Source organism: Rattus rattus, chromosome 2, assembly GCF_011064425.1.
Source record: "Rattus rattus isolate New Zealand chromosome 2, Rrattus_CSIRO_v1, whole genome shotgun sequence".
In the NCBI taxonomy this organism is placed as follows: domain Eukaryota; kingdom Metazoa; phylum Chordata; class Mammalia; order Rodentia; family Muridae; genus Rattus; species Rattus rattus.
In genome coordinates, this window is record NC_046155.1 from 164,272,898 (window position 1) to 164,288,376 (window position 15,479).

General features: G+C 46.3%; 1 protein-coding gene across 1 annotated transcript; it reads left to right on the plus strand.

The window, feature by feature from the left end:
• The first annotated feature begins 466 nt into the window (after positions 1 to 466).
• On the plus strand, positions 467 to 1,441 carry LOC116894439 (39S ribosomal protein L18, mitochondrial-like). The gene has a single exon (XM_032896142.1). It carries the CDS (start codon positions 587 to 589, stop codon positions 1,127 to 1,129), a length of 543 nt encoding a protein of 180 aa, XP_032752033.1. The 5' UTR covers positions 467 to 586; the 3' UTR covers positions 1,130 to 1,441.
• The last annotated feature ends 14,038 nt before the right edge of the window (positions 1,442 to 15,479 follow it).

Here is a 15,479-nt window from a genome sequence, read left to right on the forward strand (position 1 = left end):
AACTACAGTTGAGTTACAGTTTTATTAGTATTTTATGCGGATGGGTGTTTTGTTTTATCTGTCTATGCACCACATGTATGTTTGACCCACAGTGGCCGGAAGAGGGTATTAGATCCTAGGGCTGGAATTACAGACAGTTGTGAGCCACCCTGGGGATGCTGGAAATCAAACCTTGATCCTCTGAAAGAGCGGCCAGTGCTAGGAGGAGGCGGAGGCGGGCGGAGGGAGGAGGAAAAAAAAAAAAAAAAAAGCGGCCAGTGCTCTTAACCACTGAGCCCTTTATTTCACTCTGTGAGACAAGGTGCCACTCTCTAGTCTGACCTAACCTCAAACTCATGATCCTCCGATCTCGGCCTTCAGAGCTCTGGGAATATATGTGTATATCTACATGAACAGCAAAACTTTACTTTCTGGAACAGTCTAAAAATTGTAACAGGGTTAGATTTCGAGTCCTGGAAACACCGAGGAACTGCTGGCCCCTGTTGCTTCTCCCGCAGTTAACATGGCTGCGACTAGTTATTCACCGAGACGACCGTGAGCAGAGGAAGGCAGGGCACTGTGAGACTTTGCCCACTTCCGGTCAGCGATGGCGCTTCAGCCGCGGTTCTGGAAATGTCTGTCAGTTTGCAGGAACCTGGAATGTGGGTTCGCATCCCTCTCAACCAGTTCCACGCCGGTGGTGCAACCGGATGTGGAGACTAAGGAAAATGAAGCGGTGGCCCCAGAGTTCATCAACCGGAACCCTCGGAATCTGGAGCTCTTAGGTGTAGCCCGGAAAGAACGGGGCTGGGCTACAGTGTGGCCCAACCGTGAGTTCTGGCACAGGTTGAGAGTTGTAAAGACTCAGCATCACGTAGAAGCATTTGTTGAGCACCTTAACCGCCAGGTTGTGGTTTCAGCATCGACTCGTGAATGGGCTATTAAAAAACACCTTTATAGTACCAGAAACGTGGTGGCTTGTGAGAGCGTAGGGCGAGTGCTGGCACAGCGGTGCTTGGAAGCAGGAATCAACTTCATGGTCTACCAGCCCACCCCGTGGGAGGCGTCCTCAGACTCAATAAAACGTTTACAAAATGCCATGACAGAAAGTGGTGTGATGCTTCGGGAGCCTCGAAGAGTCTATGAATAAAATCCAAGTGTCAACTGTGGTTGGAAGTGTAAATATAAAACGACCATCTACAGCCACCAAAAGAAAGCATCTTCATTAAAAGAAAGAAAAAGAGAAAGGAAGGAGCATTTGGAAGGATGGATAACCAGACTGAAAGCTTCAAAGCAATGTAGCAGTGAAAACTTACTCAGTTAGCTTCTTTCCACTTCTGTGTGTGCTGGTGTGGTTTCATTGTTTTAATCAAGGGCTTCAGGTGTCCCCATTCTTGGACAAGAGATGTATTTAAGGAAAGTAGTGACTATTTGAAGAACAAATTAAAACGTTTGTAACAAACTCTGAAAAAAAAATTGTAACAGATATTGTCAACATGTTTATAGAAAGTCCTTTGGGAAGAAAGGAACTAATACTTCTTATCTGCCACTTCTTGGAAGAAGTTTCCATGCACTGTTGATTTACTCCCCCAGAACAGTTCTTCTAGAAAAGCTAAAACAGAAGCCAGCACATCTGCGTACCTGCACCCCATCGCAGCCCGATTTCACTGCATCAGCTGGTCCACCTTGCCTTCACTCGGCCTTCGGGCTCTGGGCAGCTCAAATCACTTCTCCAATTGATTATATGTTTTTGTATCTTGTATTTTATTACATCTCACTCAAAGTTCTTTCTCCTGATTTCATTATTTTTTTTTTAAAGTTATACTCATTGAACAAGGTGACACACAACTGAAACCTCAGAGTAATGGGGCTTCAGGCATCGCTCAGTTGGTCGAGCCCTGGCTTAGCCTGTATGGGGCCTTGGGCTCCATCCCCAGCACTGCATGAAACAGGTTCTGTGAATTTCAGCAGTGGGGAGGTAGAGGGAGGGATGTCAGGTTACTTTCCAGGGCTGGGTGTGGTGGCGTACTCCTTTAATCCCGTACTGGAAAGGAAAAGGAAGGCAGATCTCTGTGAGCTCAAGGTCAGTTTGAGATATATATGTGTGTGTGTGTGTGTGTGTGTGTGTGTGTGTGTGTGTGTGTGTGTGTGTGTGTGAGAGAGAGAGAGAGAGAGAGAGAGAGAGAGAGAGAGAGAGAGAGATTTTTTTTGAGGCCAGCCAGGGTTATAGCCACTGACTCACCCTCTTAGGTAGATAGGTAGGCAGGTATATAAGATAGACAGACAAGCAGACAGACAGACAGAAGGAAATAATAAATAAAAATAGGAACTATAGAGAAGCAAATATAAACTAGACATACCATAACTAACAATCTTATTCCTTGGCGAACATCCAACAGGAAAACAATGCTTACACATTATTGACATAAAAAGATAATGCTGGCCAATGAGGTGGCTCAGCGGATAAATGCACTTTCCCCCACTGTCCTAAGAATCTGAGTTTCCCTAGAACCCATGGAGAGGATGAAGGAGAGAGAAGCAATGCCACAGAAGTTGACCTCTGACCTCCACAGGCAAGCTGAGACATGTGCATCTCCCCCGATCACACACATAATAATAAATAAAAATAAAGGGTTTTGTTTTATTTTGTTTTGTTTTAAGTAAGCAGACTTATTTAAAAGAATTTTCATGGTGGCCCAGGCCTTTATTTCCCATACCCTGAAGGCTGTTAGGTGGGTCTCTGTAGGTTTCAGACCCGTGAGAGCTATAAAAGTTCTACTAATAGGAATGTGTCTGTCTGTGTGTTGCCTTATGTAGTTTGAGAATGGTTCCCATGTAGCCCTTGCTGGCCTGGAACTTTTATATAGGCAAAGATAATGCTGAACTGGTCTCTTTTGCCTCTATCTCCAGAGTGCTGGGATTATAGCGTGTGCTATCACACCCAGCAAGAATTTTTTTAAAGATATATTTTTATTAGTTTGAACTACGGGTACGGAGGTGTGCGCAGGTTGAGTGCAGGTGCTCCTGAGGCCAGAGGAGTCTGATCCCTCTGCAGCCTGTGCTGGAACCCAAACTCAGGTTATCTCCGCTGTGCCACTGTGCCTGCCCTCTTCCCCGGGGAAACACGAATGGTTTTTAAAGTATGTTACCCTTCGCTTATGGAGGAAGAAACGATCACTTTAAACAGAAGATTCACCTCGAAATAAATCAGTCCAGTGTTGCATTTAGTTTTTGTAACTCGGCCTGAAGCCCACACCTCGACGCAGGAAGGGCATCCTAGGTTAAGTCCCTAGGTGACAGGACTGGAGGCTCAGTCTCAAGTGAGCAGAGGACCAGGGAAGAATTATCCCTACCTGCATCAGCAACTCCCTACCCACCTTCCTGCAAAAAGCCAGAGCAAATAACCCTGGGGTCCAGGAATCAGCCAGCCTGACTTAGCCAAGGAACTGTAGCCTTGAACCTACAGCAAAAGGCACGGTGTGAAAAAGGAAGGCTTGTTGCCTGGCAACGCCCACAAAACCTGGAATCCAGCTCCACCCTCACGCATCTCCTCTGCGCGTGCGCTTGGCGTCCTGGACTTTGTACTACTGGGGCCTTCGGTGGTCATGTGGATGACCTGCTGAGCCGTCTGCCGCCGCCTCAGGGCTTCACAGGTCCCTGGATTTCACTTCTGTTCCAGCCCTCTGGGCCTCCAGGCCATCCATGGGGCCCTCTTCTGCCCTCCCTCCACCTACCTCTGTGGGATTTCCTGCAGTCCAAAGCGAAACAGTGTCCCTACTGATTCTACTGTAATTGTTATGTTATTAAATCCCCTCCAAAATTGAGACGGTGAAAGTAGGAAGTTAAAGGAACTCTGTTAAGATCTCAAATCTAGAATGTGCCATAAACCGATTGCACGCTGCCAGCCGCCATTCTACCTTGTACATTGCACCCAGCAGAACTATGTGCTTTTACTAAATAGTGAAACTTGGGTCGTTTCCATCATGTATATGGCCTCAGTGTTCCTTCCTCCCTGTTTTAGTCTTAAACAGCTTTATGGAGAGGTGGACGTTTAATAGCTTGCACTTCTGTGCTCCGGAGGTCAAGAAAGATCCCAAGTGTTTAAGGTGATCCTACTGCCAGTGAGTTTGCGTTAGAGATCCTGCTTTAAAAAGAAAAAAAAAAAAAAAAGGAAAGGGGGAAAAAAAGAAAAAAGAAAAAGGGGAAAAAAGGAGTGTGTACATACTTAAAGCATGAAGTTTTTACATGTGTGTGCATGCATCCCTAAAACTATCGCCATAGTTAAGAGAATGGGTATCTCCATCATGTTCAAATGTTCCTTTCAGCCTACTTGCAATCCGCTCCCTGCCCCGTCCCCCGAGCCACAGCCTACCCTATCTGTATGGATCCCTTACCTAACTGTGGGTCTGTTTCTACCTATTGTACATTAACCAGGCACTGAGGCTCACATCCGTAAGTCTAGCACTCTGGAAGTTGAGGCAGGAGGATTACTGCAAATTCAAGGCCAATCTGGCTGACAGAGAGGGGAATTTTTTTTTTTTTTAATTTGGACAGGGTTTCTCTACATAGCCCTGGTTGTCCTAGAAACCACTATGTAGACCAAATAGACTAAGCTGGCCCCAAACTCACAGAGATCTGCCTGCCCTGCCTCTGGAACGCTTGACTTAAAGGTTTATGCTACCACACCCTGAAGAAGAATGGGAGGAGGAGGAGGAGGGAGTAGGGTGGAGGAGGAGGAGGAGGAGGAGGAGGAGGAGGAGGAGGAGGAGAGGGAAAAGAGGAAGAGGGGAGAAAGAGGAGGAGAGGGCAGAATTGAGAAGTGAGAGGTAGGAGAATCAGGAACTCAGGTCTACAGAGGGAGTCCATGAGAATGTCACAAAAACACAAAACCTGAGTCAAACACAGTGGCTGTGCTTGCTGATCACAGAACTCTGAAGGCCAGGCAATGTCAGCCTGATGAAACACAGGAAATTTGTTTCAAGAAACCCAAATCAAGGGGTTGGGGATTTAGCCCAGGGGGAGAGCGCTTGCCCAGCAAGCGCAAGGCCCTGGGTTCGGTCCCCAGCTCCAAAAAAAAAGAAAAAAAAAAAAAAAAAAAAAAAGAAACCCAAATCAAACAAACAGTGTAACCACTCATTTTGCAAACTCCTTAATGCAGGCACCTGCCCATTGTCTCTTTCCACGTCTAGGTTTAGGGATGAAGCACCAATATTTTTTCCCCTTTTTCCAGAGGACCTGCCCTTTATTTTTCTAACCATCCTTTCCTGGAAACAGATAAGAAAGTATGTGTCAACTATTTTGCTAAACAACATTGTTGCTAATGAAAATGACCCCCTAGTTGTTAACTTTTATCTAGTCAAGGGATCACTGTAGCTTTGGGCTCTTTCTCTAACTGCCAGTTCCCCCTTGGGGATCTGGAAGCCAGGCCTGCATGCTGAATTGTTATCAAAGAAACTGTTAGCCAGGGGCAACAAGGCGCCTCGCACCTGCCCCTCACAGATCTTGTCTCCTTAATCTGAGCCATTTGTGCGCTTCTGCAAGGCTTCCCACTGCTAGGATTGTCAGACACAGACACTCTTAGGACTGTCAGACGCAGACACTCTTGCTGCCTGGGTGATCCTGTCCCAGCTCCTTCGGAAGACTCTAATGGGACTGGGATTCTTGTTTGGTTGGATCCTAGAAGACTCTGCCATGGGCACTGCTGAGTAGAGAGCAACACCCCAGCTCTTCCAGACCCCCTGATTGGATTTGGCCAGTAGACTGAGCTGGGCAAGGCGGCTCCCATCTGTAATACCAGAATTCAAGAGCTAGGGTCAAGCTGGGCATGGTGGCACACGCCTTTAGTCCAGTATTCAGGAGGCAGAGGCAGGCTGATCTTTGTAAGTCTGAGGGCAGCCTGGTTTATGTAGTGAGATGCTGTCTCAAAAGAAAGTAAAAGAACTAGAGGCAGGAGGAACAAGAGTTCAAAGCTGACCTGGGCTACATGGACACTTCTTTTTAAAAAAAAAAAAAATCTTTTTTTCTTTTTTAAAGAAAAGCTTGAGAGAATCTACCTATCTTTCTTCTGATATGGAAAGGTCTATATTGCATTAGGAGATAACTCAGCCCTTAGTCGCTGTATGAAAGGCAGACACAGATTGGAATCAAAACAAATCCAGGCTGAACAGAAACTGCTGGGTTGGGGATTTGGCTCAGTGGTAGAGCGCTTGCCTAGTAAGCGCAAGGCCCTGGGTTCGGTCCCCAGCTCCGGGGAAAAAAAGAAAAGAAAAAAAAAAAAAAGAAAGAAAAGAAAAGAAAAGAAACTGCTCAGCGTCCACCAAAGAGACCTAAATAGAAACCCAGCAGCAGGTGGGCTTCCAGGATGGATTAATGTATACCTGAGATGGGTACTAGGTGGGCGCAAAGAAGACGACCGAATAAACTCAGAGACCCCATGCCTGTGACCAGAGCTCTCGCTGAAAGAGCAAGTGTGACTTCCAGATGGACTCCAACTGTGCCCAGACTCTCAGCCTCACTGATTCATGTGGGATCCTTAGAGTGCGGGCAAAACGCAAATACAGAAGGCAGGGCTACTCCAGGGCTACTGGAACCGATCTGGAATCACACATGAAAGGTTAAAGAAAGTTCGCCCTGTAGAAACGTAAAGAAAGTGGGTGTGGTAGTCACACCCCTGGAATCCCAGCATTCAGGAAGCTGAAGCAGGAGGAACAAGAGTTCCAGGCCGTCCTGAGCGTCAGAAAACCGAACAGGCAGGCATGGAGGTATGCTTCTAACTGCAGCTCTCAGAGGCACAGGAGGGCCTGATCTATATAGTGTGTTCCAGGACAACCAGGGCTACATAGAGAGACCTTGTCTCAATATAGGGTGAGTTTCAGGACAGCCAGGGCTATGTAGAGGAACCCTGTCTCAAAACAAACAACAAACAAACCAAACAAAAACCCTACGGGATAGAAACGGTGAAATGGCTCAGCAAGTAAAATAAAGGTACTTGCCACCAAGCTTAAAAGCCGGAGTTAGAGCCTTGTGATCCACATGACAGAAGGAGAGAGAAAGCACTCTGAGGTTGTCCTCTGACCTCTCTTCAGTACAGCACACACGATAATGATCACTCTAATTTAACACTACACTGCAGTCAAACCACTGTCCTCTGCTGCCATCTAGTGGAAACCGACAGGAATGCGAACATTGCTTAAAGGGACAGACTAAATACATTCGTTAGGGGTTTTTTTTAAGCTTGTTGGAACAGGGTCTCTAATGCAGTCCAGGCCAGACCAGAATTCACTATTGTAACTCAGACTGGCCCTGAACGTCAACCTTCCTGTCTCAGCCTCCAGAGGATAGAATCGCAAGTATGTTCTACTGTCTCCAGGTCATAATTGATTATTTTAAAGATCTTGAGTTGTTCCTTAAGATTAATAAAAAATCCTGGGGCTGAAGAGATGGTTTCATGGTTAAAAGCACTAGCTTCTCTTCCAGAGGATCTGGGTTCAATTCTCAGCACCCACATGGCAACTCACAACTGTCTGTAGCTCCAGGTCCAGGGGATCCAACACCCTGATACAGACATACATGCAGGCAAAACGCCAATGTATTTAAATGGTAGGTAGATGGGTAGATAGGCAGGAGGTAGATAGATGATAGATAAATCTAAAAATGTTAAAGATTACTAAAACCCTTCATTTACACATAGTATCTAGCAAAACATGCTTTTATAAGAAAGTTGAGTAATTTTCACTGTAGTAAGCTGGATTGGGGGAAAACTACCCTACAACACTATTTGATATACAATTTCTAAAATTAGCACAGCAAGGTTGGGTATGTCCTAGCACTTGGGAGGAAGAGACAGGTGGGTCTTTGTGAGTTTGAGGCCAACCTGGTCTACATAGCCATTTCCAAGCTAGCCAAGGCTATTTGAGAGTCTCAAATCCAATACATAAATAAATGAGTACAATTAAAGGGGTAGACTACTTCTCTAACAATTAAAGGGGTAGACTACTTCTCTAACAATTAAAGGCACTGATGGCCAATCTCATAGGATATGGGGCCCACATCCCATTGGATTCACAAACCCTGCTGGTCGCAAAATGTACTGTCTTTTTCTATTAAAGCCATTAACCAAAGCTATAGGAGTAGGACCAGCAAAATGCCCCACCTAATCATTTAACTGTAAGCTACATTTATCTCTGAGAACATCAACTATACTCCTAAGAAAGACGGCTTTGAGTAAAAAAAAAAATGGTTGACTGCAATTGACTGACAACTAAATGACATTATAGCTATTAGCTTTTGTTCATCTGTTGTACGGAAGGTTGCGGGGCTGGGACGTTCCACCAGGGCCTCGCACAAACTCAACAAGCTCACCACCCCTGAGCCGCATATGCCATCGGTACTTTAGTTTGTGTTTCCTGAATTCGGAACTTTTTTCGTGGGCCCATCCCTTGCAAAGGCCCTGGAGGCTACATCTAGAAAATTGTGGTGGGAGTCTCCTGTGAGAAGTGGAGCTTTTTTTTTTTTTTTTTTTTCGGAGCTGGGGACCGAACCCAGGGCCTTGCGCTTCCTAGGCAAGCGCTCTCCCACTGAGCTAAATCCCCAACCCCACTGAAGTGGAGCTTTTAAATCAGAGCTGCCCTCAAAAAGAACCATAGGGGTTGTTTGGCTTGGTTTTTGAGACAGGGTCTCATTATGTAGCCCTGATTGGGCTGGAATTCACTGTGCAGACTCCCACTTAGGTAAAGGAACGAGGGTCGACTTTTATCTCAGGTTAGTTCAGGTCTAAGCCCCATGTTGGGTGCCAATTTGTTGCTGGAATTTCCAGCCCAAATAAGCCCATATTAAAAACACACAATCCAGTTTTTATAATTATACGCTATACGCCAAGATTGGGCAGACCTAACACCACACTAATTTATTCCCCAACTACGAGATCCCTTATTACTTGTGATTTCTCCTGGCCGTCTGCTCCATCATGGCTTCTTTCCCTTCTTCTTCCATCCTCTTTCCCTCTCAACCTCTTCTCCTCTCTACCTTCCCCCACTCTCAAACCTCTCATTCCACCTTTCCCCTCCACTGCCCAATCACAGACTCTAGCCTTTATTGACCAGTTAAAAATGGGGAGAAGATTCACATGAGATCACCTGAGTACATGATGGACTGCTCCGCCGGGGCAGGGGTGGGGGAACCCCTCTAGAGGAAGCAGAATTAACATCAGAATGCAAACAGCGTCAGGCCAACCCACAACACAGGCTGGCTTCCTGGAGCTCACAAAGATCAGCTTGCCTCTGCCTCCCCAGTGCTGGGAATAAAGCTGTACATGGCTATGCCTGACCCCAGTGGAGTTTTTACCTGCTTTCTTTTCTTTTTTTTAAGATGTATTCATTTATTATATATTAAGTACACTGTAGCTGTCCTCAGACACACCAGAAGAGGTCATCAGATCTCATTACAGATGGTTGTGAGCCACCATGTGGTTGCTGGGAATTGAACTCAAGACCTCTGGAAGAGCAGTCGGTGCTCTTAACTGCTGAGCCATCTCTCCAGCCCTTTACCTGCTTTCTTAAACCTTCTGAGTGACCAACAACAAAGACACTTGCTTCCAGGAATACAGGAAGGAGTTGTCCCTGCTGTGAGCTGGTCCCTGCCCTAGGTCCTTCCGGGCTGGTCATCTCTGAGCTAGCATGTGCATTTGTTTGTTTGTTTATGGAAGTGCTGGGGTGAGTCCAGCACTGCTCTGTCACTAAACCCCGTGCCCAGCCCTCACTGGAGGTATTATTTTGAGGGCCTTGAACTTGTGATCCCCCTGCTTCAGCCTCCAGATTAGCTGGGATTACAGCCTCTGCCTTCAGGACAGGTCCTGTGAGTTTAAAGAAACCTAAAGTCACTATTGCAGGACACTGTGCCTGAAAGTCACTTTACCCCCACTTTCTTTTCAGCAGTGTATTCATTTTCTTTGTCTCTGGAGCATTTAGAAGAATGTAGAATTCTAGGTAATGTGTTGGTGGCATCATAGGTGTGAGAGAGGAAGGGTAAAGAAGAAATGCATTATTCATATATATATATATGTGTGTGTGTGTTCATATAATATATATTATATTATTTTATTATATTATGTCTTATAATATATAAATAACATATCTATAATATTGTAATATATTATAGTTCTATATACAGATACATAATGGGTTTTTGAGGCAGGGTTTCTCTATGTAACCCTAGCTGTGCTGAACTCACTTTGAAAAGCAGGCTGGCCTCAAACTCACCCTCTTCCTGCTTAAGCCTCCTGAGTGCTGGGAACACAGGTCTGAGACAGCACTGTAGTGCTGTCTAGGAACACAGCAGGAAGTCGGGAGGCAAAGCCTTGCTGGAAGAACTTGATCCCTAGAAGTGTGCCTCTGAAGGTTGCAATCTTTCCTACCCCTTCTCTTTCTCTGCTTCCTGTTTGCTGTGTAGTGAGCAGTCCCTGCCACATACCCTGATGCCATGCCGTGACCTTCTGCCCAGCATTGGTAGTGCCAAGACTACGAAGAACCGTCTGAAACCTGAATTGGAAACTTATGGTTTCTTTGGAAAGTCAGTTGTGTCAGATGGCCTTTGGCTAAGGTAAACATGTGAAGGAATTCTTCACTGAAGCAGACACAGGTGAAAGGATATTTTGCTAAAGCAAGCACATAAAAGGACATGTGATGAAGGATTCTTTACTAAGGACACACACGTAGTGGTTCACCTTACACTATGTAGCTAAACTGTTTGTTGTGACTTCGTAGAGAGAAATGCACCAAAAATAAAAAAAGCTTCTGGTGGTGTTTTGGCAGCTTCTTTTTTTTTTTTTTTTCTGGAGCTGGGGACCGAGCCCAGGGCCTTGCGCTTGCTAGGCAAGCAATCTACCACTAAGCTAAGTCCCCAACCCCTCTGGCAGCTTCTTGCTGCTTCCTCAGACTCAGGCTGATTGACAGAGTGATGTCAACTGATATAGACCATGTGCTGAGGCAAGACCCTTGGAGGACATGGGATGTTTGGAAGACCCTTGGAGGACATGGGATGTTTGGAGGGAGCACAAATAGAACCTGACTGAAAGAGGTTTGCTCCCATGGCCAGCTATGCAATGCTTCTGGGTCTCCGCTGCGAGAGGCACAGCAGAGAACGGCTCCTGGTTTCTCCTGCTGACTCATGCTGATTCAGCTGAGGCCTGACTGTTTCTGCTAGGTCGCACCACCACCGCTGCTGATTCTTACTGGATATCCCGGCTCTACCGAACTGAACTGCTGGAATGTTCCTGAAGTATTTGCAAGTGGATGGAGCTATTGCTCCTGAATCCTGTGAACCGAGCTGCTGACTTCCTGACATCACAGATGGGGTTTGCGCCAAAGAAAAAATTCTAAACAGGTGCATTTCCCCCATATCCTAAAAACTTTTCTTTCCACTACCTCTGGTGGGTGGTCGGCTAGAGGAGAGGTTGAAGCATTTAAGAACCCATATTAAAAGTAGGTTTTGAAAGATCTAAAGCTACAGAAACCATATGCCAAAACAAATCATTTCACTTCCGTCTCCTCGGATAGTCTTCTGTTGGACAGACAAGAAAAGACGACAGTCAGGTTCAAGGGTAGGGCCTGTCCCTGAGCCTCCTCTGCACTGCTCTCAAGTGTGCCGCCAAGGACTGCAAGCCCTCTGGAGCCTGTCCATTGCATTTGACTTTCTAGATCCGAGGTCGGCAAACATTCCTTTCAAAGGTTTCTGCCACAACCATTCCGTAGGCTACCGCAGTATGAAGGCAGCCCAGGTTGGATGTGGAACACAGAGCCCCCAAATGAGGTCTTTATGATCTTATTCTCATATGTGCTCCAATATGGTCACCTGACTTGGACAAAGTTTTCAACACGGAAGACTCAGTCCATTAATAATCAGCTCCCAAGGCTCGAGACCCCATATGAACAACAATGCCAAGCAACCAGAGCTTTCAGGGACTAAGCCACTACCCAAAGACTATACATGGACTGACCCTGGGCTCCGACCTCATAGGTAGCAATGAATAGCCTAGTAAAAGCACCAGTGGAAGGGGAAGCCCTTGGTCCTGCCAAGACTGAACCCCCAGTGAACGGGATTGTTGGGGGGAGGGCCTTAATGGGGGGAGGATGGGGAGGGGAATATGCATATAGAGGGGGAGGGGAGGGGGAGGGGTTGGGGGGGGGAAGTTGGCCTGGAAACAGAGAGATCAAGTTTCAGCTCTTATCGAACATGTGGACAGAATATGTAGAGCTCAGGCTAGCCTGGAAGTCGGGCGTGGAAGTAAACACCTTAAATCCTGGCACTCGGAAAGCAGAGACAGGTAGATCTCTGTGAGTTATAGGGCCAGCCTGTTCTACATAGCGAGTGCCAGTGCCCTGTCTCAAAAAAAAAAAAAAACAAGGGGGCTGGAGAGATGGCTCAGCGGTTGAGAGCAGTGACTGCTCTTCCAGAGGTCCTGAGTTCAAATCCCAGCAACCACATGGAGTTCAAATCCCAGCAACCACATGGTGGCTCACAACCATCTGTAATGAGATCTGATGCCCTCTTCTGGTGTCAGCTACAGTGTACTTATATAAAATAAAAAAAAAAAATTTTAAAAAAAAAAAAAAAAAAAAAAAACAGAAAAGGCCAGCCTGGGTTAATAACTCTGTGTTAAAGTAATTTTTTAGAGTAAGGATCTGGAGAGAGGGCTCCGCAGCTCAGAGGACTCTGCTTTTTCAAGGAACCCAGGTTTTGCTCCCAGTACTCACATTGTTTGACTCATAATCTGTTCCTCCAGTACCAGGTCTTCTGGACTTCAAGGGCACTACACACATGTCACATACAAACAGCACACACACACACACACACACACACACACACACACACACACCCTATAAAGTAAAATTAAATGTAAAAAATAAAAGTGAAAAATGGAATCCCCATTGTGAATTAGTAAGAGAGCAGGCCAGAAGCCAGGCATGGTGTGGGGAGGATACCTTTAATCCCAGCATTCAGGAGACAGAAGCAGGAGCAGCTCTTTGAGTACAAGGCCAGACTAGCTCAAGGACAGCCTGGGCTACAGAACTGAATGGTCTCAAAACAAAACAAAAACCAAAGTGAGAGCCAAGTGGGACTTTTAAACCGTGGTTGGATGGTGAAGGCCCTGCTCCCGGAGCACATTAGCGCACGGGTGTCTTACAGGCTCAGGGGTTATATCCACAGCGGATCTGCCAAGAAAGCCAGTGTGGCCCTGCCTTGTGCCTGTGCCTGCTCTCCTCGAGATGCCCTCCGCCATGCCACAGTCCAGCAGGAAGGCCTTTCCCACATGCAAGTGCCCATCGATGCCTTGTTCTTAGACTTTCCATACTCCAGGAGCGTGAGTTAAATAAACTTTTAGTTCTTTAGTTCACCCCACACTCGGTTACTGCAACAGAGTTAGACTGTGACCTTTGGTTGTTCTCAAGGAGGTGGTATTTTTTCCTCTTGTGGGGTCTGCTGTTCCCTTCTCTCCCTGTCACCAACATACATGGATCTGTAGGGGAGGGCGTGAGGACAAAACCCTGATTCCAGAGTGAGTTTCTCAGTGAGCTCAGACAGCACACGACAATTTACCAGTTTAATGTTTGCTACACCAGAGTTTGCTGACACATATGCTATTATATGTCTTTAAAGTATGTACATGGGTGTTTTGCCTACATCAGTGTCTACCTGCCACATGTATGCCTGGTGCCTTTGGAGGTCAGACGAACTAGACTTACACTTATAGATAATTGTGAGCCATCGTGTAAGTACTGGGAAATGAACCCTATTTTTCTGGAAAATTAGTCAGTGCCCTTAAGCCCTAAGTCATCTCTTCAACCCCATATTTGCTTTGTTTTGTTTGTTGGATGGGCTTTTTTTTTTAAAGCAGGGTATCATTGTATTGTTTAGACTGGCCTTAAACCATAATTCTCCCAACTTCTACATCCAGCCTACCGGCCTCTGTTCTAGCTCATGCCTGTCCAACAAAACCCAACGCAAATACAGAATCCCGTGCCTAAAGTACTGTCTTAGTCAGGGTTCCTATTCCTGCACAAACACCATGACCAAGAAGCAAGTTGGGGAGGAAAGGGTTTATTCAGCTTACACTTCCATGTTGCTGTTCATCACCAAAGGAAGTCAGGACTGGAACTCAAGCAGGTCAGGAAGCAGGAGCTGATGCAGAGGCCATGGAGGGATGTTACTTACTGGCTTGCTTCCCCTGGCTTGCTCAGCTTACTCTCTTATAGAACCCAAGACCACCAGCCCAGGGATGGCACTACCCACAATGAGCTGGGTCCCCCCCTTATTCACTAGTTGAGAAAATGCCTTACAGCTGGATCTCATGGAGGCATTTCCTCAACTGAGGTTTTTTCTCTCTGATAACTCCAGCTTGTGTCAAGTTGACACACAAAACCAGCCAGTACAAGTACCAAACTCACTTCTAGACTGCACGAACCTCACCCATGTCTTTTATCCTGAGAGCCACAATGTTACCCCTGGAACATGTCTTTCTCTAGGATTTTGTGTGACCAAGAGATGACTGCTTTGAGATCAGATTTAATAGCTGGAGCGTTTGTGACTGTGGGAAGAGCTTGGGTGGGAAGGGAACCAAGCTTGGCCTGGTAGTCTCCCTTCAACTCACCAGGTTCTGAAGTGGAACTCAAAGGACCTGAGAAGTCTACCTTTGAACCTGACTTTCCAGAACAGTTTGAAGTATAGTTAACACAAGTAAAAGGAATAAAACATGTTAACGGATTGCTTTTTTTTTCTGTGTATGACTACTTTGCCTACATATACGTGTACGTGTCTGTGTATGTGTGCACTTGGAACTGGAGTTACAGTTGTGAGTTGCTATGTGGGTACTGGGAATCAAAACCGGATCCTTTGGAAGAGCAGTCAGTGCTTTTCATGGCCGAGCCATCACCTCTCCAGCCTGTATACAGTCAATGTGTTGTCTCCACTTGTACTTTACCCCCGCTGTATAACACAGGGACTGCCGTGTCAAACTGTGAACACTGAGGCGAGACACCATCTTGCTGTACTTGATCACACAGATGTCTGCAAGCTGCCTCCTATCCACATTGCCCACTGAGGATCAGAGCAAAACCTGGTAATGCCCACACCCTTCTCCTTGCTTGTCCTGTCCACTCAGCTTGGTGCCAAGAACCAGTCTTAGTGCTGTGCCTCAAAAGAACAGAACAGAAAAGTTCCCAAGCTTTTAGTTCTTCAGTCTTTCCACATTCTCTCTTCAGAACATCTTTTCTTTGTAATTTATCTAAATTGTTTGCACATGGGAATTTGGGGGCTCGAGAGACAGGTCATGGGCATGTGATTCTCTGAGAGGACTTGAGTTCAGTGCCTCGCACCCTTGTCAGGTAGTTCTCGGCCACCCTTAACTCCAGTGACTCCAGTGCCCTCTTCTGGCCCCCTAGGGAACTGTATGCATGTACACAACTCCCTCAAAACACAGAGTGCGCGAGCAGGGGGAAGGAGGGAGG